The 26037-nt window shown below is 39.8% G+C and overlaps 1 protein-coding gene across 1 annotated transcript in view; it reads left to right on the plus strand.

The window, feature by feature from the left end:
* Nucleotides 1–19597, plus strand: part of SPTLC2 (serine palmitoyltransferase long chain base subunit 2) — a 109521-nt gene extending 89924 nt beyond the window's left edge. The window contains exons 10-12 of the mRNA XM_065871866.1: nt 2228–2363; nt 5027–5156; nt 19231–19597. Coding sequence (XP_065727938.1) covers nt 2228–2363; nt 5027–5156; nt 19231–19350 — 386 coding nt within the window. The 3' untranslated portion in view covers nt 19351–19597. The remainder of the gene's footprint in view (nt 1–2227; nt 2364–5026; nt 5157–19230) is intronic.
* The last annotated feature ends 6440 nt before the right edge of the window (nt 19598–26037 follow it).

Consider the following 26037-nt stretch of genomic DNA (forward strand, 5'->3'; position numbering starts at 1 on the left):
GTCTTTTGTGTCTGACTTATTTCATTTAACATAATCCTTTTGAGATTCATCATTTTTGCATGTCTCAGTTGTTCCCTTTTTATGTATTTTCTTTCTGTCTTCATCATGTTTCCTCTACTTTTCTGAATGTATGGAGTATATTTATAATAGCATTTTTGTATCATTGTCTGCTAATATTCTGTCATTTCTGGTCTGTTTCTATTGATAGACTTTTCTCCTAGTTGGTGGGTCATATTTTCCTGTTTCTTTGAATGCCTAGAATTTTTTATTATACGTCACACATTGTGAATTTTACATTACTAGGGGCTGCATTTTGTATTCATTTAGGTAATAATGTTGGACTTTGTTCTTGGAATCAATTGGATCCTTTTAAGACTTGCTTTTAAGGGGTGTTAGGGTGGGCTAGAGCAAGTTTTAGTCTAGGGCTAATTTAGCTCCACTACTAATGTGATTCTGAGGTCTTTCCGTTTTGGTTGGTGAAAATAGAAGCTATTCCCAACTGTATGAGTGCTGGGAATTGTTCAGTCTGCTGCTTTCTGTTGGAGCTTTCTCCAGCCCCTCATAGTTTCTTCTCATACGTGTTCAGATCAGCACTTTGCCAAATGCTCTTCTGTAGACCCCCAAAGGTCTCTCTGTGCACCTTCCTCCTCCCCTATTGTGTGCCCAGTAAATTCTAGCCACCTTAGCCTCCCCAACTCCAAAATCTGATGTCTTCGACTGACAAGACTAGGTCCCCACTCCTGGAGCAGCCCGGGACCTGTCTCCAGGTGGTATGAGGACAATCCAGAGACTCACTTCTGTTTTCCCTTCTCTGCAGCAGCACAGTCCCCCACTGCCTGGGGCCCAATGTCTGAAAACCATTTTGTAATATACTCTGTCCAGCTTTCTGTTGTTTACAAACAGGAAAGAAAATCCGGTTCCTAGTACTTTATCATGGCTGGAAGTGGAAGTCTCTTATTCTAAATGTAGAGTAAGCATGTGTTGGTATTTCTAGGGGAAAATTAGAGTACGTGGCTCATCAGTTGTCAACATAAACTTAACATACCTTAATGTCTGTTTTAATATGTGTAAGATGTATGTCATAACTTAAGTGATGTTCTTCAGTGTTCACACTAAACTAATCTAAGCTTGTATGTGCTTCTCCGGTCAACTTGAAATTATTTACATATAGAGTATTAATTTGGGGTTATTTGTAGCAAACTTATCTAGAGTAGTTTCCCATCAATGACGGATATGTTAGTGTTTTGATTCTAAGGACATTTGTTAGTCATCTGTATTTGCAATTGATTAACTTACCTTTGAACTGTATGGTTGTATTTTTTAAAATATGAATTTGCTGGCTTTCTAATATATGTGAAAATGACTGCAGCCTTTTCTTATTTGTGAGTATTTGTGATTTAGAAAACCATAAAACAGTTCTTAGCCCTTTGCAAGCTGATCTTTTGAATTTATGTCTTGCTCTCTGTAACAGAACGATTGTTTTTGGACATCTGTTCATAGATTGACCTACCATAAAGTCAAAACCAGGCCAAATATTTAGTCAGTCAGCAGTTAGAGAAATGTGTGTCTTAATCCATTTGTGTTTTAGGGAAGATGAACAAAGTAGGATTAAAAATATGATTTTTACATTATTATATGTGTATGCTATTGCTGTCTGGTAGAAGTTTTAGGGAAATGGTAACATAAACTCTTAAGAGGAAAATATGGGGCTCTGAATGGTTCTGTCTCTGGTCTTATGTGTAAAATTATTTGCAGCACGGTTCTTGGAATGAATATTGAAGTTGAGAGACCTAGCTTCTAGTCAACTGTGCCACTCAGTATTGTGTAACTGTAGGCCACTCACAACCTTTGTGAGTCTCCTAATATATAAAATGAAAATGATAATAATTATCCAACCTACTGTAAAGGGGTGGTAGAGTGTTAAATGAGGTAGTATCAGTGAAAATGTTTGAAGATGCTAATGTGCCATGGAAATACTGGTCATTAAACTTTATTTTGTACATTACTATAAAATCTGCTATCAACACCTACTATGACAGAATACAAACGCAAGATATATTTGTTTCTACTTATATTCCATACAGTTTACTGTGCAAAAATATTTTATATGGGAAAGGAAGAAACAAAGCATAGAATTGATTGATAGAATAGAGATGGAGGAGATTGCTGTCTTTTTCCACTTCTTCTTTCTTAGTATTATTTTGTTTCCCTCCCCATGATTTTCCAGGCAAAGAGTGTATACAGCAGTTAGCTGAAAACGTCAGATATTTCAGGAGGCGTCTGAAAAATATGGGCTTCATCATCTATGGAAATGAAGATTCTCCAGTGGTGCCTCTGATGCTCTACATGCCAGCCAAAATTGGGTACCTTTTTGCAGATTACAGATTGCCCTCTTATTAGACTTAAGGTTTACCATGATGTGAGACCAGGCTTATATATTTTGTTAGGTAAAATTGTCTCGGCCTCATTATGTTAACCTTTGTTTGCTAGATCTGCCGTAGATTAAACAAGTGGATTCCAATTTGTAAAATATGTTAACTTGTTAGTCTTTCCTTAAACAAACATTTGAGTTTAATGCACTCTTCTGGGGGATTGAGGTAGGTCAGTGAACAAAACACAGAAAAATCCATGTCCTTGTGGGGTTATGCTCTACTGGGGCAGGAGTCAGACAAACATAATAAATAAAGAAATTATGTAATATGCCAGAAAGTGTTATGGGCTATAGGAAAAAATAGAGCAGGATATGGGGTTTGAGAGTGCACTGTGGGTGGGCAGATTACAGTATTAAATGGGGTGGTCACCCTCGACAGCCTCAGGGGTAAGGGAAGACCCCTTATCTGAGCTCATCTGAGCTTGAACTAGCTGAGCAAGTTAGCCACTTGGAGGAAGAAGCTTCTGTGCAAAGGCCACAGTGCAGGAACATACTTAGCTGATGGAAGACTAGCAGGAGGTGAGTGGAGCTGAAGTGCAGTGCCCAGGGGGGAACAGTGAGCCATGAGGTCAGATGTGCACTTCACACCAGCCTCTCTGGCTTGTGCAAGGCGTGTATAATGGAAATCTTTGCCCTGGAATAGCTTTCAGTGTATTTGAGAAGTACAGACGTATAACGAAACCAAAATATATATGAAAAGCAGATATGAAGTGGACAAATCTAATTATTTGCAAAATAATTATGTGCAAAATTGCACCAGAGATATAAAACAAAGGAGTCAGACTTCCCTGGTGGCGCAGTGGTTAAGAATCCGCCTGCCAACGCAGGGGACACAGGTTTGATCCCTGGTCCAGGAATATCCCACATGCCGCGGAGCAGCTAAGCCCATGCACCACAACTACTGAGCCTGCGCTCTAGAGCCTGCGAGCCACAGCTGCTGAGCCCGTGTGCCACAACTACTGAAGCCCACGCACCTAGAGCCCACGCACTGCAGCAAAGAGTAGACCCCACTTGCCGCAACTAGAGAAAGCCCATGCACAGCAAAAAAGACCCAACACAGCCAAAAATAAATAAATTTATTTTAAAAATAAAATAAAGGAGTCATCTGCTTAGTATAGGTTCAGTAAAAAAGGCACATCTTTTCAGATTTGTGAGTTTTGACTGGATTGTAAATATAAAATTGAGTAAGGATCATTTCTCAGGTTTAATGGAACTCATTAAAGGAGCAAATATTTCTATTCATCTTTGAATCCCCAGCGCCCACCACAGCCCCTTGCACTCAATAAATGTTGATTAAAGTGAATATAGGAGGGAAAATTAAATCAGGGAACCTGGAAGTATGGTGATTCCAAAGTTAGTGAATGGGGGATATTGGGAAAGGGTGCTCATTGAGGGAAAAAGAGGAGTTTAGTTTCCAGTAGGAAGTCATATGGGCAATTGGCATTATGGCCTTCAGAGGAGATGGAGGAAATGAGGGAATCCTACACCAAAGCAGAGGTGTAGGATTTCCCTCATTCTTCCTTAAATGGAATTATCATCATAAATAAACTCAAAAAGTTACCTGTTCTGGAGGATTGACTTAGTCTAGAACGCTTTCTTTAGAGAGGACTGTGTCCAATTTATTCTATACAGGTGAAACTGACTATGTACATTATAATTAAGATTTAGAGAGAGTAAGGCAGAATTGGAATAAAGCACTAGACAGTTCGGGAGCATGTGCTAAAGATGCAGGACTTGGCCTGACACAAAGGAAACACATTGAAGAGGATGTACTGTTACTAGGAGTGGGGAAAGCTGGTGCTATTACTAAAGTGAGTGGAATTTTTTATTCTCAAACAAATGCTTTAAACAGCTAAGGGAAAAGTCAGAAAGGAATAAGGTAGGTCAACAAGAGAAAAGGACAAAGAATAACATAATTTAGTAAATAACAAAATTTACATGAAAGTTAGAATTGTGTTAATTAGGCAAGATACAGATGTAGAGTAAGGTCACATGCCACGAGTTTGACTTGGGATGGGGGGTTAAACAAGAACTGTGTGGTCTGGGTGGTCATCTGAAGTCTGGGGATGAGCTGGCCTCACAAACACCAAAGGAATCCCTGAATTACAAAGACAGCTCAACACTTAAGTCCATCCAAAAAATGCCTGGTCTGGAAGGCTAGTGCTTGGCCTTTCTGCCAGCAGAAAGATGTCCAGATCCTTTGCATCCTTAAGCTTAAGAATTTTTTAAACTGCCAAGCCTGCAAGGACCAGGTTTTAAACTCAAGTTCATTTTGAAACCTCTGAACCACTGTTACATGTCAGTGACACCTTAAGGCTACAGTTGCAAATTACTTTAGGCAAGCCCTATTAAAAATTGGTCTGTGCCAACAATATTCTTTCACCTTTCTGAAGGAAACTATTTGGGAGAAGACCACTTTAGGATTGAATAAAAGAAGTCTTTGTAAACTGTCAATTTTAACTTTCATAGAAGTTAGAAGAAATTCCTCATAGAACTGTCTGGTGCCTGTATCACCCAAGAGTTTACATCATTCAGGCCTTTGTACTGTGTGATTTATTATTTTTCCTGGTTTCTTTTCTTGTTTTCCCTCTGCAGCGCCTTTGGACGGGAGATGCTGAAGCGGAATATCGGTGTAGTTGTGGTAGGATTTCCTGCTACCCCAATCATTGAGTCCAGAGCCAGGTTTTGCCTGTCAGCAGCTCATACCAAAGAAATGCTTGATACTGTAAGTAGACATTTTCACTTTGATATAATATACCTTATACTAAGAAGGCCTGTATATCAGATGAAATTAATCATCTGTTGGTCCTGATGCTCTCTGAGCACCTGAGGTATTTACTGGTGAAGTAGAGGAGGGAGTGCACAATGCTGCTTAATACAATTGCTATTTACAAAAAATTGCAAAACTGTTAGCATCACCCACCAGACCCTGCATGATCAGGGCTCTAGGGAATTTTCTGGCTTCATCTTGTTCCACTCTCTCTCATGATCTCTACAGCTCTACATTCTCTTTCTATTCTAGCTGTTTCTCCCCTGAGATTTCTTGTGTGTTGTTCTGTCTGTGGCAGTTTCTCTCTTGACCTTTCTCTCCCCTTTGCCTGGCTGACTGCTACTCATTCTTAACATCTCCACTTAAAAGAAACTTGCTCAAGGGTTTTCCCAAACCCTCTTGGCTAGATATTTCTGGAAATCCTAAGACTCTCCCCTAGGAAATTCTTTACACCTGTAATTATTTAATGGCAATCTTTGCCATTAGATAAATCTTTAGGAGGGACTAGGTCTATTTTTCTCATTCTGTATCCCCAGGACCTACCACAGTGCCAGGCACATAGTAGGAACTCATAATTATTACTGAATGTAATTGTTTATGGTCTCTTAATATGTTCTCATCTCTTGATATTCTCTTAATATGCTATTATTTCACACCTGAGACTTCAGACTTTTTTTTTTAGCATTTTTTATTTAATTTTTTTTTTTTTTTAGAATTTCTAGTGTATTTTTCCCTTTTGAATTTTTTCTTATCCTTCTGTTGGTTTATTTTGCTATTATTTTCTAACTTTTTGATTTGGATATGGATTTTCCAATGAACACCATGTCAGTGGAATCCCACATATTTTAGTAAAGCACACCTTCGTATCAATATCAGTATTTCTAATGTTTTTCTTATTTCTCTCTGAATTAGGATTGGCTTATTAATTTTTTAAAAATGTTTATTTTATTTTTGGCCGCGTCGGGTCTTAGTTGCGGCATGCGGGATCTTCTTTATGGCATGCGGGATCCTCCGCTGCGGTGCACAGGCTTCTCTCTAGTTGTGGCATCTGAGCTTAGTTGCCCTGCAGCATGTGGGATCTTAGTGCCCCGACCAGGGATCGAAGCTGCGTCCATTATACTTTTAAATTCTAGTCCCTCTAATATGTATATTGGATAACATGATGACTTTAGATTGTATTTCCCTAATCACAAATGTTGTTGAACCTTTTTTTTTTAATGTGCTCAGTTGCCATCTGTGTATCTTCTGTGATAAAGTATCTGTACAAGTTTATGTCCAAGTTTCATTGTTTATCTTTTATTTTCATATTATCAAGTTTTTAGAGGTCTTTTAGGCTATTATTCATATTCAGCATCATTTTTGGAAAAAAGGCTATCATTCCTCCATGTGTTTTCCTTAACAACTTTGTCAAAAATCAGTTGAATATATTGTGTAAATTCATTTCTGAAAAGTCTATTCTGTTTCATTGATTTAGGTGTCTGTCTTCTCACCAGTATCTTGATTATTTTTTAAAAAATTTTTATTTTATATTGGAGTATAGTTGATTTACAATGTTGTGTGAGTTTCAAGTGTACAACAGTGATTCAGTTCATACATACACATATATCTATTCTTTTTCAGATTCTTTTCCCATATAGGTTATTACAGAGGAGTGAGTAGAGTTCCCTGAGCTGTACAGTAGGTCCTTGTTATCTATTTTATATCTAGTCGTGTGTATATGTTCATCCCAAACTCCTAATTTATCCCACACCCCCACCATTCCCCTTCGGTAACCATAAGTTCGTTCTCTAAGTCTTATTCCTGTTTTGTAAATAAGTTCATTTGTATCATTTCTTTAGATTCCACATATAAATGTTATCATATGATCTTTCTCTGTCTGACTTCACTTAGTATGATAATCACTAGGTCCATCCATGTTGCTGCAAATTATTTCATTATTTCATTCTTTTTTATGGCTGAGTGATGTTCCATTGTATATATTACCACATCTTCTTTATCCATTCCTCTGTTGATGGACATTTAGGTTGTTTCCATGTCTTGGCTATTGTAAATAGTGCTGCTAGGAACATAGGGGTGCATGCATCTTTTTTAATTTTAGTTTTGTCTGGATATATACCCAGTAGTGGGACTGCTGGATCATATGGTAGTTCTAGTTTTAGTTTTCTGAGGAACCTCCATACCGTTTTCCACAGTGGCTGCACCAGCTTACATTCCCACCAAGAGTGTAGAAGGGTTCCCTTTTCTCTACACCCTCTCTAGCATTTATTGTTTGTAGACTCTGTAGACTTTTTTTTTTTTTTTTGAAGTGTGTGCAGTGGTGAAGAGTACCATGATGTCTAGTCAAGCCTGGTCCACTGTTTTTTTTTTTTTTTTTTGGCTGCATTGGGTCTTCATTGATGCGCCCGGGCTTTCTCTAGTTGCGGTGAGCAGGGGCTACTCTTCATTGCAGTGCGTGGGCTTCTTGTTGCGGTGGCTTCTCTCATTGTGGAGCACGGGCTCTAGGTGCGTGGGCTTCAGTAGTTGTGGCTCGCAGGCTCTAGAGCACAGGCTCAGTAGTTGTGGTGCATGGGCTTTGTTGCTCTGTGGCATGTGGGATCTTCCCAGACCAGGGCTCGAACCTGTGTCCTTTGCATTGGCAGGTGGATTCTTAACCACTGCGCCACCAAGGAAGCCCTGTTAGTAGACTTTTTGATGATGGCCATCCTGACCGGTGTGAGGTGATACCTCACTGTAGCTTTGATTTGCTTTTCTCTAATAATTAGTGTTGTTAAGCATCTTTTCATGTGCTTTTTGGCCCTCTATGTCTTCTTTGGGGAATTGTCTGTGTAGATCTTTGCCCATTTTTTGATTAGGTTGTTTGTTTTTGTGATATTGAGCTGCATGAGCCATTCGTATATTTTGGAAATTAATCCTTTGTCGGTCGCATCACTTGCAAATATTTCCTCCCATTCTCTGGGCTGTCTCTTTGTTTGTTTATTTATTTGGCTGCGTTGGGTCTTCATTGCTGCACGCAGCCTTTCTCTACTTAGCGGTGAGTGGGGTCTACTCTTCATTGTGGTGCATGGGCTTCTCATTGCCGTGGCTTCTCTTGTTGCAGTGCATGGGCTCTAGGCATGTGGGCTTCAGTAGTTGTAGCGCATGGGCTCAGTAGTTGCGGTACGCAGGCTCTAGGTCACATGGGCTTCAGTAGTTGTGGCACATGGGCTTGGTAGTTGTGGCTCACAGGTTCTAGAGCGCAGCCTCAGTAGTTGTGGCGCATGGGCTTAGTTGCTCCGCCGCATGTGGGATCTTCCCAGACCAGAGATTGAACCCGTGTCCCCTGCATTCGCAAGCAGGTTCTTAACCACTGTGCCACCAGGGAGGTCCTGTCTCTGTTTGATTATGGTTTCCTTTGCTGTGCAGAAGCTTTTAAGTTTAATTAAATCCCATTTGTTTATTTTTGTTTTTACTTTCATTACTCTAGGAGGTGGATCCAAAAAGATATTGCTGCGATTTATGTCAAAGAGTGTTCTGCCTATGTTTTCCTCTAAGAATTTTATAGTATCTGGTCTTACATTTAGGTCTTTAATCCATTTTGAGGGGTTTTTTGTATATGGTGTTAGAGAATGTTCTGATTTCATTCTTTTACATGTAACTGTCCAGTTTTCCCAGCACCGCTTATTGAAGAGATTGTCTTTTCTCCATTGTATATCCTTGCCTCCTTTGTCACAGATTAATTGACCATAGGTTCGTGGGTTTATTTCTGGGCTTTCTATCCTGTTCCGTTGATCTATAAGTCTGTCTTTGTGCCCATACCGTGCTGTTTTGATTACTGTAGCTTTTATCATATAGTCTGAAGTCAGTATAGCCTGATTCCTTCAGGTCCATTTTTCTTTCTCAGGATTGCTTTGCCTATTCAGAGTCTTTTACGTCTCCATATAAATTTTAAGATTTTTTGTTCTAGATCTGCAAAAAATGCCCTTGGTGATTTGATAGGGATTGCATTGAATCTATAGATTGCCTTGGGTAGTATAGTCATTTTGACAATATTGATTCTTCCAATCCAAGAACATGGTTTACCTTTCCATCTGTCTGTGTCATCTTTGATTTCTTTCATCAGCGTCACATAGTTTTCAGAGTACAGGTCTTCTGCCTCCGTAGGAAGGTTTATTCCTAGGTATTTTATTCTTTTTGATGTGACGGCAAATGGGATTGTTTCCTTAATTTCGCTTTCTGATCTTTTGGTGTTAGTGTATAGGAATGCAACAGATTTCTGTGTATTAATTTTGTATCCTGCAACTTTACCAAATACATTGATGAGCTCTAGTAGTTTTCTGGTAACATCTTTAGGATTTTCTATGTATAGTATCATGTCATCTGCAAACAGTGACAGTTTTACTTCTTTTCCAATTTGGATTCCTTTTATTTCGTTTTCTTCTCTGATTTCTGTGTCTAGGACTTTCAAAACTATGTTGAATAAAAGTGGCAAGAGTGGACATCATTGTCTTGTTACTGATCTTAGAGGAAATGCTTTCAACTTTTCACCTTTGAGTATGATGTTAGCTGTGGGTTTGTCATATATGGGCTTTACTATGTTGAGGTAGGTTCCCTCTTCTTTTGGCTGCACTACGTGGCTTGTGGGATCTCAGTTCCCCAACCAGGGATCAAGCCCAGGCCACTGCAGTGATAGCACTGAATCCTAACCACTAGGCCACCAGGCAACTCCCGGAAGTAGGTTCCCTCTATGCTCACTTTCTGGAGAGTTTTTTTTTTATCATAAATGGGTGTTGAATTTTGTCAAAATTCTGCATCTATTGAGATGATCATATAGTTTTTATTCTTCAATTTGTTAATGTGGTGTATCACACTGATTGATTTGCGGACATTGAAAAATTCTTGTATCCCTGGGATAAATCTCACTTGGTCATGGTGTATGATCCTTTTAATGTATCGTTGGATTCAGTTTGCTAGTATTTTGTTGAGGATTTTTGCGACCATGTTCATCAGTGTTACTGGCCTGTAATTTTCTTCCATTGTGGTATTGTTGTGTGGTTTTGGTATCAGGGTGATAGTGGCCTTATAGAATGAGTTAGGGAGTGTTCTTTACTTTGCAATTTTTGGGAATAGTTTCAGAAGGATAGGTGTTAACTCTTCTCTAAATGTTTGATAGAATTCACCTGCAAAGCCATCTGGTCCTGGACTTTTGTTTGTTGGGAGTTTTTATACACACACACAAAGTATTTTTATTTTTATTTATTTATTTTTTGGCCACGCTGCATGGCATGTGAGATCCTAGTTCCTCGACCAGGGATCGAACCCACACCCCCTGCATTGGAAGTGCGGAGTCTCAACACTGGACTACCAGAGAAGTCCCTGTTGGGTGTTTTGGAAATTAGTTTATTGGAAATTAGTTTTGGAAATTAGTTAACTGCTATCAGTTTCAATTTCAGTACTTGTGATTTGTCGGTTCATATTTTCTGTTTCTTCCTGAATCGGTCTTGGGAGATTGTACCTTTTTGGAATTTGTCCATTTATTTTAGGTTGTCATTTTATTGGCATATAGTTGCTTGTAGTAGTCTCTTATGGTCCTTTGTATTTCTGTGGTGTCAGTTGTAACTTCTCCCTTTTCATTTCTAATTTTATTGATTTGATCCCTCTCCCTTTCTTCTTGATGAGTCTGTCTAAAGGTTTATCAATTTTGTTTATCTTTTCAAAGAACCAGCTTTTAGTTTCATTGATCTTTTTTTAGTCTGTATTTCATTTATTTCTGCTCTGATCTTTATGATTTCTTCTACAAACTTAGGGTTTTGTTTGTTCTTTCTCTAGTTGCTTTAGGTGTTAGGTTAGGTTGTTTCTTTGAGATTTTTCTTATTTCCTGAGGTAAGCTTGTATTGCTATAAAGTTCCCTCTTAGAACTGCTTTTGCTATGTCCCATAGGTTTTGGATCATCATGTTTTCATTTGTCTCTAGGTACTTTTTGATTTCCTCTTTGATTTCTTCAGTGATCCATTGCTTGTTTAGTAGCATATAGTTTAGCCTCCAAGTGTTTGTGTTTTTTACAGTTTTTTTTCTTGTAATTGCCTTCTAATCTCTTAGCATTGTGGTCGGAAAAGATACTTTGATTTCAGTTTTCTTAAATTTACTGAGGCTTGCTTTGTGATCCAGCATGTGATCTATCCTGGAGAAATGTTCCATGTGCACCTGAAAAGAATGTGTATTCTGCTGCTTTCAGGTGGAATGCTCTATAAATATCAATTAAGGCCATCAAATCCAATGTGTCATTTAAGGCCTGTGTTTCCTTATTGATTTTTTGTCTGGATGATCTGTTCATTGATGTTAAGTGGGGTATTAAAGTTCCCCCACTATCATCGTGTTATTGTTGACTTCCCCTTTTATGGCTGTTAGCATTTGCCTTATATATTGGGGTGCTCCTATGTTGGGTGCGTATATATTTTTAATTGTTATATCTTCTTTGATTGATCCCTTGATTATTATGTAGTGTCCTTCTTTGTCTCTTGTAACAGTCTTTAAAGTCTATTTTGTCTGATACGAGTATTGCTACTCCAGCTTTCTTTTGGATTCCATTTGTATGGAATACCTTTTTCCATTCCTTCCCTTTCACTCTGTATACATCCCTAGATCTGAAGTGGATCTCTGGTAGACAACATGTATACGAGTATTGTTTTTGTATCCATTCAGCCACTCTGTGTCTTTTGGTTGGAACATTTAATCCATTTACATTTAAGGTAATTACCCATATGTATGTTTTTATTACCATTATGTTAATTGTTTTGGATTTGTTTTCACAGGTCTTTTTTCTTCCCTTCCTCTTCTGTTCTCTTGTTATTTGATGACTATCTTTAGTGTTGTGTTTGGATTCCTTTCTTTTTTGTTTGTGTGTACCTATTGTAGATTTTTGGTTTGCAGTTACCATGAGGTTTTGGTATAGCAGTCTGTCTACATACAAGATTGTTATAAGTTGCTGGTCTCTTAATTTCAAATGCATTTCCAATATCCTGCATTTGTACTCTCCTCACGATTGTTGGTTTTGATATCGTATTTGTGTGTGGATGATTTCCTACCTTTACTGTATGTTTGCCTTTACCAGTGAGCTTTCCCATTTGTAATTTTCTTGTTTCTAATTGTGGCCTTTTATTTTCAACCTAGAGAAGTTCCTTATGCAATTGTCGTAAACCTGGTTTGGTGGTGCTGAATTCTGTCAGCTTTTGCTTGTCTGTAAAGCTTTTGATTTCTCCGTCAAAACCGAATGAGAGCCTAGCTGTGTAGAGTATTCTTGGTTGTAGGTTTTTCCCTTTCATCACTTTAAATACATTGTGCCACTTCCTTCTACCCTGCAGAGTTTCTGGTGAATAAGTCAGCTTATAACCTTATGGAGATTCCCTTGTATGTTATTTGTTGCTTTTTCCTTGTTGCTTTTAATATTTTCTCTTTGCCTTTAATTTTTGTCAATTTGATTAATATGTGACTCAGCATGTTCCTCCTTGGTTTATGCTGTATGGGACTCTGCACTTCCTGGAGTTGGGTGACTGTTTTTTCCCCCGTGTTAGGGAAGTTTTTAGCTATTATCTCTTCACGTATTTTCTTAGGCCCTATCTCTCTCTCTTCCCCTTCTGGGATCCCTGTAATGCGAATGTTGGTTTAATGTTTAATGTTGTTCCAGAGGTCTCTGAAACTGTCCTTATTTCTTTTCATTCTTTTTTCTTTATTCTGTTCTACTGCAGTGATTTCCACCATTCTGTCTTCCAGCTCACTTATCCGTTCTTCTGCCTCATTTATTCTGTTATAGATTCCTCCTAGTGTATTTTTCATTTCAGTTATTGTTTTGTTCAACTATGTTTGTTTGTTCTTTATATCTTCTAGCTCTTTGTAATACATTTCTTGTACCTTCTCGGTCTGTGCCTCCATTCTTTTTCAAGTAGATTGCCTATCTCCACTTGACTTAGTTGTTCTTCTAGGGTTTTTATCTTGTTCCTTCTGTGGAACATATTCCTCTGCCGTCTCATTTTGTCTAACTTTCTGTGTTTGCAGTCTCCATTCCACAGGCTGCAGGGTTGTAGTTCCTCTTCCTTCTGGTGTCTGCCCCCTGGTGGGTGAGGCTGGTCTAGAGGCTTGTGCAGGCCTCCTGGTGGGAGGGACTGGTGCCTGCCCACTAGTGGGTAGAGCTGGGTCTTGTCCCTCTGGTGGACAGGGCCATGTCAAGGGGTGTGTTTAGAGGCGGCTGTGGGCCCAGGAAGACTTTAGGCAGCCTGTCTGCTGATGGTTGGGGCTGTGTTCTCGCTGTGTTGGTTGTTTGGTCTGAGGCATTCCAGCACTGGAGCCTACAGGCTTTTGGGTAGGGCCAGGTCTTGGTGTCAAAATGGCAGACTCCCAGAGAGCTCATGCCAATGAGTACTCCCCAGTACTTCCACCACCAGTAACCTTGTCCCCACAGTGGGCCACATCCGCCCCCCCACCTCCCCAAGCGACCCTCCGAGACCAACATGTAGGTCTGGCCCTCGCTCCTATGTAGTCACTGCTTTTTCCCTTTTGTCCTTGCGTGTGCCTTCCAAGAGTGGAGTTTCTGTTTCCCTCAGTCCTGTGGAGTTCCTGTGATCAAGCCCCACTGGCCTTCAAAGCCAAATGCTCTGGGGGCTCCTCCTTCCGATGCCAGACCCTCAGGCCGGGATGCCTGATGTGGGGCTCAGAACTCTCATTCTTGTGGGAGAACCTCTACCATGTAATTATTTTCCAGTTTGTGGGTCACCCACCCGGTGGGTATGGGATTTGATTATATCGTGAATGCGCCCCTCCTACCATCTCATTGTGGCCTTTTCTTGGTCTTTGGATGTAGAATATCTTTTTTAGCAGGTTCCAGTGTTTTTTGTCAATGGTTGTTCAGCAGTTACTTGTGATTTTGGTGTTTTTGTGAGAAGGGGTGAACTCAAGTCCTTCTATTCCACCATCTTGTCTCTAACATCTTCAAGATTTCAGACTTTATATTACATAAGTATTACTTTCTGAGAGTTTATAGAGCTCTAGAACACATTTGCATAAAATTAGTTGATAGAAATATCAGAATATTAATTCATTGGAGAGCTACTAATCTTAAAGAATATTATGAATGTATGTTTTTAAAAGTTTAATTGACATTTTAATTTTCTTAACTGCTAAAGATTTTGATTTTTCTTCCCTATTTCTTCATAGCAAAACTTCTACCAGTATGAGTATATTCTTAATCTTCTTCTGACACTGAAATTGAATTCAGTTTATTGATACTGTATCTTTGTTTTTCTTCTTTTTATCTTGATTATACCTTTTGGATTTTTTCCAATAGATTTTCCCTTTACTCAAAAATCTTACTGGTGAATTTCTTCATTGATTATTTTTTAACCCAGCAATATCAACTTTTCTTCCACTCTACTTTATCTGTGTGTTTAGGAGTTTCAGCACACCTTTTAAAAAATATCCGTGTCATTAAATGCAATGGCTATAGTAATTCACTGTGTTTTCTAACAGTTTTTACTCCTGATAACTGTACACATTCAAGAAATCATTTAGGGACTTCCCTGGTGGTCCAGCAGATAAGACTCCACACTCCCAATTCAGCGGTACTGGGTTCAATCCCTGGTCAGGGAACTAGATCCTGCATGCCACAACTAAAGACTGGCCCAGCCAAATAAATAAGTAATTTTTTTAAAAAAGAAATAATTTAGATGTAACCAGTATATCTTGTTAGATTTCTGTTGCCAACAAACGTGTTTACCAGTTGAGAGTGCTAATATTTTTCTCATAAGATCCACTTGCAGGATTATTTGACTTTGCCTTCCATTTAGGTTTTTTTTTTTAATTTATTTGTTTATTTATTTATCTATTTATTTATTTATTTTTGGCTGCGTTGGGTCTTCACTGCTGAGCGTGGGCTTTCTCTAGTTGTGTGAGCGGGGGCTACTCTTCGCTGCAATGGCTCCTCGTTGCGGAGCACGGGCTCTAGGCACACAGGCTTCAGTAGGTGTGGCTCGTGGGCTTCAGTAGTTGTGGCATGTGGGCTCAGTAGTTGTGGCTCGCGGGCTTAGTTGCTCCACGGCATGTGGGACCCTCCAGGGCCAGGGCTCAAACCCACGTCTCATGCATTGGCAGGCGGATTCTCAACCACTGCGCCACCAGGGAAGCCCCATTTAGGTTTTTTTTTAAGCATAAAGTGCATTTTTTGAAACCACAGGTTTGTTGAAGTCATTTTGTCTTATGATTTTTTTATGGAAGTAAACATGAACATTATGAGATAAAAACGAACTTTCATTTATTAATGGGCCCCATGACATGATTCTGTATATAGAAAATGCTATACAATTCACACACAAAAAACTAATCTGCTAGAGCTAATAAATACATTCAGCAAAATTGCAGAGTAAAAGACACAAAAATTAGTGTATTTCTATACACCGGCAATGAACACATGAAAAGGAAATTAATATTTCATTTACAAGAGCATTCAAAAGAATATACTACCTAGGAATAAATTTAACCAGGGGAGGTGAAAGACTTGCATATTGCTATGAAACATTGCTGAAAAAAATGAAAGAAGATTTAAATAAATGGAAAGATACCCTATGTTCATGGGCTGGAAGATTTAATATTGTTCATATGGAGTACAGCAAGATCTGTAGATCCATTGCAATCCGTATCAAAATTACAATGGCTTTTTTTTTTTTTTTTTTTTTTTTTTAGAAGAGCTGATCATCAAATTCATATGGAATTGTAGGGGGCCCCAGATAGCCAAAACAATGTTGAAAAAGAAAATAGAAGTTGGGGAACTCAAATTTCCTGATTTTAAAACTTACTTCAAAGCTACAGTAATTGAAACAGCGGAGTACTAGCATAAAGGTAGACTTATAGACCAATGGAATAGAATTAAGAGTCAAGAAATAAACCCAGACATCTATGGCTAATTGATTTTCAACAAGGGACTAAGACTAGTTAATGGGGAAAGTATAGTCTCTTCAACTAGTGGTTCTATACAGCTGGATAACCACATGCAAATGAATGAATTTGTACCCTTACAACGTGGATGAGCCTTGAAAACATTATGCCAAGTGAAAGAAGACACAGAAGACCACATTTATAGGAAATGTCTGAAATAAACAAAGTCATTGGGTCAGAAAATAGATTGCTGGTTGTCAGGGCCTAGGAAAGGAGGAATGAGGATATGAGTATGGGGTTTATTTTTTGAGGTGATAATGCTTTAAAATTAGATAGTGATGAAAGTTGACAACTTTGTGAATATACTCAGAAGCACTCAATTGTAAACTTTTAAAAAGGTGGATTTTTTGGCATGTGAATTGTATCTCAATAAAGCTATTATTTTTTAAAAGAAGAAGAGCAAGCTTATTAGCTCAGGGGTGCACAACTCTCTGAGAATATTCTCTTATTCAAGGGCCATACTCAACCCTAAATTAACATGTTTTTTCCGTAAGAACCCATCTTACCCTGTGATCTGGAGGTTCAGTGTAAGTGTAGACTATTTGTTAACAGTTGGTACTTGTAATGCTTCATTATTCCTAATCTAACCAGGTAACCCCACATCATGACCAGCAGTTTCTAGTTACAATTTTATCTCTTTTTTTCCTTTTTAATATTTATTTATTTGGCTGCACCGAGTCTTTAGTTGCGGCACACGGCATCTTTGTTGCGGCACGCGGGATGTTTAGTTGCGGCATGTGGGCTCTTTTAGTTGTGGCATGTGGGATCTAGTTCCCCGTCCAGGGATTGAACTCGGGCACCCTGCATTAGAAGCACAGAGTCTTAACCACTGGACTACCAGGGAAGCCGCATAATTTTACCTTTTATATAAATAAAACCCATTCATCTGAGATGTTTGGTGTGGTATCAGTCATAATCTTGTTATCTAGATCCCTTTGGGCTACTGTGGCTTTTTTTCTGTCTCTATTCATTTTCTTTTTTAATTGATGAAAAATATGTTCTTCTGAATATCCTTTACTTTGTGATCTTAGTAAGTCATGTATTGTTTTAAATTAATAAATCCTGTATCAGAGGTCAGGGGAATAAATAGTTAATGGGTTCACTCAGCTGAAATTCAATCTTAAATTGTTTCTATATGGAGCTTTTAATTAAACCTCTTCTCAAAGGTACCACTGTTCGGATAGCATGTTGAAGTCCAGCTCTTATTTGCTTTTTATATTTTTCACATTTGGAGTGAAGAGTATTTTTTTCTTATGCTAGAATAAATAAGGAATACTATTTATTGGTGTTTCTTTTTCCTCTCTACAAACACTGATTTTTTTTAAAGTTAAATTTAGGAACAGGTATATGTGTCTATTTACTGATAATCAACTGATTCCCTTTTCTGAACTAGAAGATGTACATTTTCATATGGGATTACAACCATGAGAGTGGACAGAAGATTTATATGATGTGATGGAAATTTGGAGAGTCAGACTTAGGCAATAGGGCTTCTACTGCCCACATTACCCTTTCTTAGTCTAATGAGATGGTGTCCTAGATAGAGCCATTGTCTCCAGAGCTGAAGCCTATTAGACCCACTAGGCAACATCCACATGTGCTTGGGGAGTGAATAACAGGGCTGGAGAGCTGCCATGACCTGAAAATGCATTCTGTGACCTGAGCCAGGTGCTTTTATTAGAAAGCCTTAGAATCTAGGATTCCAAAATTTTTGCTGTCTTCCATGGATTTTTCTGAGAGGTATCTGGGGCTTAGAATTTCCTTGTCCTTCCATTAAATATTTTCTAAGAAATTCTGAACATATATCCCTTTCTTATATTGTCATTCTCTATTCTGACTCTCTGTGTGCTGCTTTCTGGAAAGTTAACTGTGTGAACTATGATTTGTGTACTTTGCTGTATGTATGTATACTTCAACCAGGAGTTGGGTTTTCTTTGTTTGTTTTTAAGTACATATAAGAAACCATACACAGATTACCAGGTAGGGCTAGAATTGCAATCAGGAAGAGGCTTTTCATCACTTGTCTTAGTGTTTTAATTTTTATAAGAAACATATTTGAAAAATAAAAGAGCAGGTTTTATAGAAAAGAAAGTTATACTGGGAGAGTTTTGATGGAAAGACAAGATAACCTCTCAGTGGTAGGATGTGGGGGTTTTAAATCAAACCTGAGTTTAAATGCTGGCTCTGTTTCTTTCCTTGCTGGCTTCCACTTTTTCTTACTAAGTCTGCACAGCAGCCCACTTTGGGGACTCTCTTCATCTTGCATCTAGGAAGCATTCCAGTGCAGACTTCTCCTCACTTTTGTGGTAGTGTGATAACAGAAAGAGCAAGTACTGGTGGGTAAAAGGAGAAATGACAAATTATATATAGCCAGCCTGGCAAATTCAGGATACATATTCCTTCTTCTTCCAAGCATGTCATATATTTTTTAAAAATATTAAAACGCTCTTTCTCTTTTTAAAAAATATTTATTTATTTATGGCTGCGTTGGGTCTTTGTTGCTGCGTGTGGGCTTTCTCTAGTTGCGGTAGGCGGGGGGTACTCTTCGTTGCGGTGCGCGGGCTTCTCATTGTGGTGGCTTCCCTTGTTGTGGAGCACCAGCTCTAGGCATGTGGGCTTCAGTAGTTTTGGCGCACGAGCTCAGTACTTGTGGCTCTCGGACTCTAGAGCACAGGCTCAGTAGTTGTGGCACACGGGCTTAGTTGCTCCGCGGCATGTGGGATCTTCCCAGACCAGGGCTTGAACCTCTGTCCCCTGCCAATCTCCTGCATTGGCAGGCGGATTCTTAACCACTGCGTCACCAGGGAAGTCCCAGCATGTCCTATTTTGATGAATTATACCCTTTATTCTGCATCCCTGCTCTTCACAACCTGTTCTTCATGGTCAGCCTGATGTCCTTGCTCAAAAAGCAGCTCTTTCCGTTGCTAGACTCTAGTCTGCTCAGAGTAAATGCATTGGACATGGTCCCACCACAGGATAATCTTGCCATGATTGTTTTTAGAAAAATAAAGCACCAAATGTGTCTTCCTCCTCCTGGCTCTGACTAACCTCTGCTCTGTCTTGTATATTTTAGGCTTTAAAGGAGATAGATGAAGTCGGGGACCTATTGCACCTGAAATATTCCCGTCATCGGTCGGTACCTCTATTGGACAGGCCCTTTGACGAGACTACATATGAAGAAACAGAAGACTAAGCCTTTTGGTGCTCCCCTAAAGGAACTCTCCCTCACCCAGGAGAGTGTGTGGCCTTTCCAGTCCAGTTGCAGGAACCACACTTCTTGTGCAAGAGATTTCCTCAACTACTGACGGTGGCCACCTCCACTCTAAATGATATTTTGTAAATAGTGAAAAACTGCTTCACATCCTTCCTTTGCTACATCACCTTTAAAAAAAGAGGTGACTCACTTTGCTTTTTTGTCCATTAAAAAATGTTTTATTTTATAACTATTCTACTTGTGAAATCACACTGACCCTACCCTGTCTCTGGCTAACCACGCAGGCCATTTTCCTCTCCCAGCCGCCTCACAGATGTGGGCCCATCCAAAGCTCCTGCTGGCCCTGGCACTACAGCCTCAAGACTCACCTGGCCCTCCTTCCTGGGGAGCAAGTGCCTTCCACTTACTTCCAGTCCAGGTCTCAGAGGTTGCCAGCCTTGGAATCCTTGTTTAACCAGTCATGTAATCAACCAAAGCGTTTTAACGTGTCTTAAGTTTAGCCATTTAAGAAAAGTAGTAAACACTAACATTGCTGAAACTCCCTGTCATTGTATATCCCTCCCTGGCCAGGAGCCTCCAAGGCTTGGTCTTATTCCATTGTGTTCTGGTCACCAGATGATATCTTCCTTCACCATCAGATGTTTCTTCGTAATGGTCACCATCTGAGGGCATGTCCAGTTTCTGGGTTCTTCCCAAGCTGGAATCTAACACTCCCACCCCCTGTTTAAAACACTTAAATGTTTTAAAAGAACCCACATCCCCCTCTGGTCAGACCTCGGTGCCGAAGTGGACTCACACCGCACCCTTCTGTGTACAAAGCTGCTCCGCAGAGCGATATGCCCTCCTGCGCGGGGGAGGGCAGGGGTGGTGGGGAGAGGGGTGCTTGCTCCTCGTAGAATGTCTGTGGTTTCCTTCTGACTGCTTTCCACTTTTCAAAACTATGACAGCCTCTGCCTGGGTTTGGGTCCATATTAGGGTTTCAACTGATAAAGGAGAATGTTGGTAAATCTCCGCTCAGAAATCATTTGTCATGTTCCTAATTTAAGGATTAAAGTTTATTGACTTACCCTTTTTAGAAGATGACCCATTTAAATATCACTCTGGGGCTTCCCTGGTGGTGCAGTGGTTGAGAGTCTGCCTGCCGATGCAGGGGACGCGGGTTCGTGCCCCGGTCCGGGAGGATCCCACATGCTGCGGAGCGGCTGGGCCAGTGAGCCATGGCCACTGAGCCTGTGCGTCTGGAGCCTGTGCTCCGCAACGGGAGAGGCCACAACAGTGAGAGGCCCGCGTACCGTAAAAAAATCACTCTGATATTTCTCTTTTATTCTTATGTCCTAATGCAGTTCTAACCTGGCATCTGGGACTTTTAGGGGCTCCATCTCCTTCCATTACCCCTTATTTTTTCCCTGAGAAATTCTGAACACTTATTTATTGCTAAACTGGGATCCTCTATTTTGACTCTGTTTTCATACCAAGTAAGGGGATTTCTTTCAGCGAGCTTTATACTGCTTGACCAAAGAGCAAATCTGAAAATCACCATGTTAAAGTTCTTACTTTCTTCTGTTGACCAAAGCTTAAGTGAAGAGAACTTTTGACTTTTTTTATACCCAAGATCAGCTTGTCTTTTAGTATTACAGGGGAAGGACTGGGAACAGAATGAAAAAACATTGTGTGAAAGTAGTTTTGTACATCTCTATTTTTGAAATCACTCCTTTTATTGGTAAAAATTTTCAGTCCAAATTCTCCTGGGCATCTTGTCATCAGCTGTGGTATCTTTGTGCAGATACATATAGTGGAGGATGTAAGCAATGCTATTGTTTGTGAAGTTTTGTTTTCATGTCTTAAGTTATCTTTGGCCACTCTCAGCATCTGAGAGCCTTAAGCCCTTGAAGTATTCCAAGGTTTTATTTTAATTTTTTCAAGAATAGAAAAAAGTGAAAAGAACCAAGTAGAGATGCAGGGACTGCATTTAGCATGTACAAGTTGAAGTAAAAAAGATTGTGGTAACTAAGTAATTAGTCCTGTAAAATAAAATACATTACTAACCTTTCCTGCACATCTAGGTCCTCACCATAGAACCCCATTAGAACCAGAGAGCTTTTGCACTGAAGTTACTATTTAGTGATGTAGGGTTTGCAGAAGTCACAAACTTAAAGCAATGAACTTAATGGCCAGTCTTTTATTTTGGCTTGCATGAAGTCACTGCAACTTAAAATGTCACTTAATATGGGCATTTAAATATATATATATATATATATATCACTTTGCTATGCAATTATTTCAGGATAAATGCAGTTAAGTTACAGATTTATTTTGAAGAGAGAAAACTCCTGTGATCTCTTTAGGACCTCTACTTTCTAGAGGACAGAACATTACACACACTGGTTGTCTCTTCTTGAAACTGTAATATAAATCTAGGGTCCAGTCATATCACAAATATCATTACTTAACCAAGCACTTGGGGAAACACAAGTGTATATAAGAGTAGAAATCTGGGACAAATAAGTATTGTTTAGTACATGGTTTAACACAGCCTACTTCAAGAATCTGATGGGATTCAAACAGGCATCAGCTAACCATTATTACCAAGGCTGATCATCAGAGTTAGTCGATAGAGGTGTGACTAATCCTTATTACTTTTTCTCATCCCTCTTTTTATTTAGCTTTGTCTTCATCCATTTCAGGTTTATACCACCTTTTTCTGCAGATCACATCAGAAACCAGGAAGTTTATAACTAGGGGACATCAAAATCACACCCAAAGAATGGATCAAGTGGCAGTGGCAGATTCTCCTCCCACCTTTATTTTAAAAGCCTTACCGTAGAATATGGCGTACGTTCTAGAGCATTGAAAGAGAATGTTCAGGGGCAGGGTCTTTGAAGCACTAAACTTTTCGCTTTGCTTTGGAACATTTTTTCCCTTTCAAGAAACATTCCGGTCTCCAGAGCCCAGAGTACTGTTTGCTTGTTTGAAGAACTTCTCGTCACTGTCTTAAACTTTCGTGATAAGGTGAGGATTTCATATGGTCAGACACCCCTCTTCCTCATGTAGTCATGGAAGGTGAACAGAAATAACCCGACACAACTACTAAGGGCTGCGTGTTTGCCTGATGCCCTTTCAGAGGCCAAGGCCCTATTTCTTCCCCCATGTGCCTCTTTCCAAATTGATGAGGATCTCTGGCCCCTTGTCATACTGGATTGGGCAGCAGCACAGAACTTCTAGTTATGTCATAGGCAGTGAAAAAGAATTTGGGTTCTTGTTTTGTATGAATTTGTGGCAAAACCACCTAGAAAAGTTTAAATACAATTGACTGTCTCCTGGTTCTCTCTTTTTTTTTTTTTTTTTTTGGCTGTGCCACGTGGCATGCAGGATCCTAGTTCCCTGACTACGGATCAAACCCGCGCCCCCTGCAGTGGAAGCACGGCGTCTTAACCACTGAACCGCCAGGGAGGTCCCTCCTGGTTCTCTTGTATAAAGAATTTCTGTGCCCTAATTCCCAGGGTGTCTTTCCTGGTGTTCTAGGTAAGACAGAATAGGTTTTAATCTGTACTTGCTATAACCCATGTGGTTAGAAAAAATGGGAAAGTTGTGGTTTTCCTCTGTCCACTTTCATGAAGGTCAAGAACTGTTGAGTACTTCACACAGGTAAAATCATCTTAGCCCACAGGAGTTATGAAGAGGGAGTTACGAAAATCAAAGGATTCTTCTTGGCTGTTGAGCAGCTGTTTGCTTAATCCGTTAAGCCAGTTAATTAAAACACCTTCCACGTAAAGAAAAGCTTGTCCATTCTCTCTTCAGCTTTATCCACATGAAATGCAGTGTTCAGGCTCCTAGCCATTTGCCATGTGCCCAGATAGCTGGGTTAGAAGGCTGGCTTCCTCCCTTATCATACAGAGGAAATGCCAGGACTGGCCAGTGATCCCTTTGCTCTTAATGTGTAGAAAATGCTGTTGCCCCTTTTGTCATTTCTAGTGACTTCTGTTTTCTAAGCACCTTTTGCTACAGATTGAGCCTTTTCTAGGGAGGAAACCGAAGGGGCTAGCTTGAGCCCTTATTGGAAATGTTTATTCTCATGTCTCTGCTGAGTCTGAGGTATCACATCCCAGTCGTCCTTGTGACTGACTTGGGGGAGCTGTGGGCAAGGTCTTGTTTACTGTGTAGTGCACGTGATAAATGGCCTTATAAACTGTGATTCTTTTGTGGTATGATGAGTTTATTAAACTGACCATAAAGAATTCAGTGGCTCTTAAACTGCCTTTACTGTGTTTTTAATGAAGCACACCCAAAGCTCTGTTCTTTTGCAGCAGTTACGGGGAGGTTGAATGAAAGGTAAAAATAAGAGCAGTGCCCTGATGTGCCAAGTGTCCTGCCTTGTTGCTGTCTGCATGGATAGTGGATCCTTCCATACACAAGGAGCCTTAAGCCCACTCAGTGTCTGCTTTTTCCAACACAGTTCCCGAGCTTCTTGTGCAAAGCTTTGTCGTTTGGCCCAGGCCTTCCAAGGAAGTGTGGGACATATCACTGACTAGGGGGGAGTGGTGACTTGTCTTCACCCTTGATGTTAGGTCTTGTTACCTCAGTGGTGTTAATGGTTGGAACGATAAAAAGCATCCTTGATGGTTCTTCACAGGATACTAGTGAGATCACCATGTCAGCCAGCATGCCAACAGTCTTGATGATCCCTCTCTGGATAAAGGTAGCTAACATTAAGAAGGGGGAAAGAGATAAAATAAGAATAGAGAAATAGCTTATGGAGAGGCGAGATCTTATTTTGTTGGCCCATATTTTTTCATTCCTGTAGACTGGAATTTGCAAGAGGTGCTGTGATAACCCTTCTCCAGTCCTGTAATGCTCATATAATCTGAGAAAGAGAAGGGGAAATATAAATAAAACCTTTTAAAATTTAGTGTTGTGTTAAAATGTCACTCTCTCCCTTACCCACACCCCTCCCTGGTCTCCTTTTTTTGCCAGATGACTTTTCGTTGCTGTTGTTGTTGGATGACTGTCAAGCTATAAATGATGGGTTGGGGGAGGTGTATCCATTTTGAGAGTGCCTGTTAAGAGCTGAAGGGGAACTACTTGAGATGACTTAAGAATCATCCCATGAAATATATTGTTTTGCTCCAATAAAATACTCTGAAAGCTGTATCTGCCTCTATTCATTAAACCAGTAAATACTGAGTGCTGTTTCCATGCCAGGCACTGCACTGAGCATTACCGATAACAGCGAACAGAAAGTTATGGTTCCTACTTTTGTAAACAAATAGGCACATGAACCATATATGTTGTGTTAGAAACTGCTAAGTGCCATGAAGGAAAGGTAAAGAGCCTGCTAAGATTGGAACCAGTGTCTGGTTTAGACAGAGGTGATAGAGGAAACTTTTCTAAGGATTGGAGGATCTGAAAGAAAGAGTGTGGTTGATGCTCGCAAGAATGGTGAAGTGGGGCTCAGCAGGAGGTGGTAGGGGCTGCTGCACTGGGTGACTTTATCTCACACACTGGGGAAAACCAGTGAAAAGTTGTAAGCATTGAAAAAATAAATACCCATTTGGGACTTTGCTGGTGGCGCAGTGGTTAAGAATCCGCCTGCCAGTTCAGGGGACACGGGTTTGAGCCCTGGTCCAGGAAGATCCCACATGCCGCGGAGCAGCTAAGCCCATGCACCACAGCTACTGAGCCTGCGCTCTAGAGCCCGCGAGCCATAACTACTGAGCCCACGTGTCACAACTACTGAAGCCTGCGTGCCTAGAGCCCGTGCTCCACAACAAGAGAAGCCACCGCAATGAGAAGCCCGCACTCCGCAATGAAGAGTAGACCTGCTCGCCGCAACTAGAGAAAGCCCGAGGGCAGCAACAAAGACCCAGTGCAGCCAAAAATAAATAAGATAAATTTAAAACAATTTTTAAAAAAATACCCATTAGCATGCTTTTTTGTAGACAATGACAAGTTGATAAAATTTATATGGAAATGCAAAGGACCTAGAATAGTCAAAACAATTTTGTAAAGAAACTTATACTACCTGATTTCAAAACGTTGTACAAAGCTACAGTAACCAAGACTGCAACTGGCATTAGATTAGTCATATAGAACAATAAAACAAGAATAGGGAATCCAGAAATAGACCCACATGTGTATGGTTAGCTGATTTTTGACAAAAGTGCCAAGTTAATTAAATGGGGAAAGGAACCTCAACCTTATGTCACATACCACAGTTGACTCAAATCATAGACCTGAGCATAAAAAATAAATAGAAACTTCTTGGAGAAAATATAAAAGAAAATCGGTGACTTTGGGTTAGGTGGCAGTGATTTCTTCAGACACAAAAAGCATGACTGAAAAAAACTGATAAACTGGACTTTATCAGAATGAAAATTTCAGAAGACAATGTAGTTTGCAGACTGGGATAAAATATCCAGCGTACATATATCCGACAAAGGCTCTCTATTTAGAATATATAAAGAATCCTTAAAGCTCAGTAAGGCAAGATTATTAAATTAAAAATTGGCAAAAGATTTGAACAGACAGTTCACAAAAGGAAGTATACTAATTAATGGCCAATAAACACATACAAAAATGCTCAATATCATTGGTCATTAAGGAAAGGCCAATTAAAATTGCAATAAAATTCTACTACTCACCCACCCTCTAGAATGGCTAAATAGAAAA

The sequence above is a fragment of the Phocoena phocoena genome, chromosome 2 (genome assembly GCF_963924675.1).
Source record: "Phocoena phocoena chromosome 2, mPhoPho1.1, whole genome shotgun sequence".
Classification (NCBI taxonomy): Eukaryota; Metazoa; Chordata; class Mammalia; order Artiodactyla; family Phocoenidae; genus Phocoena; species Phocoena phocoena.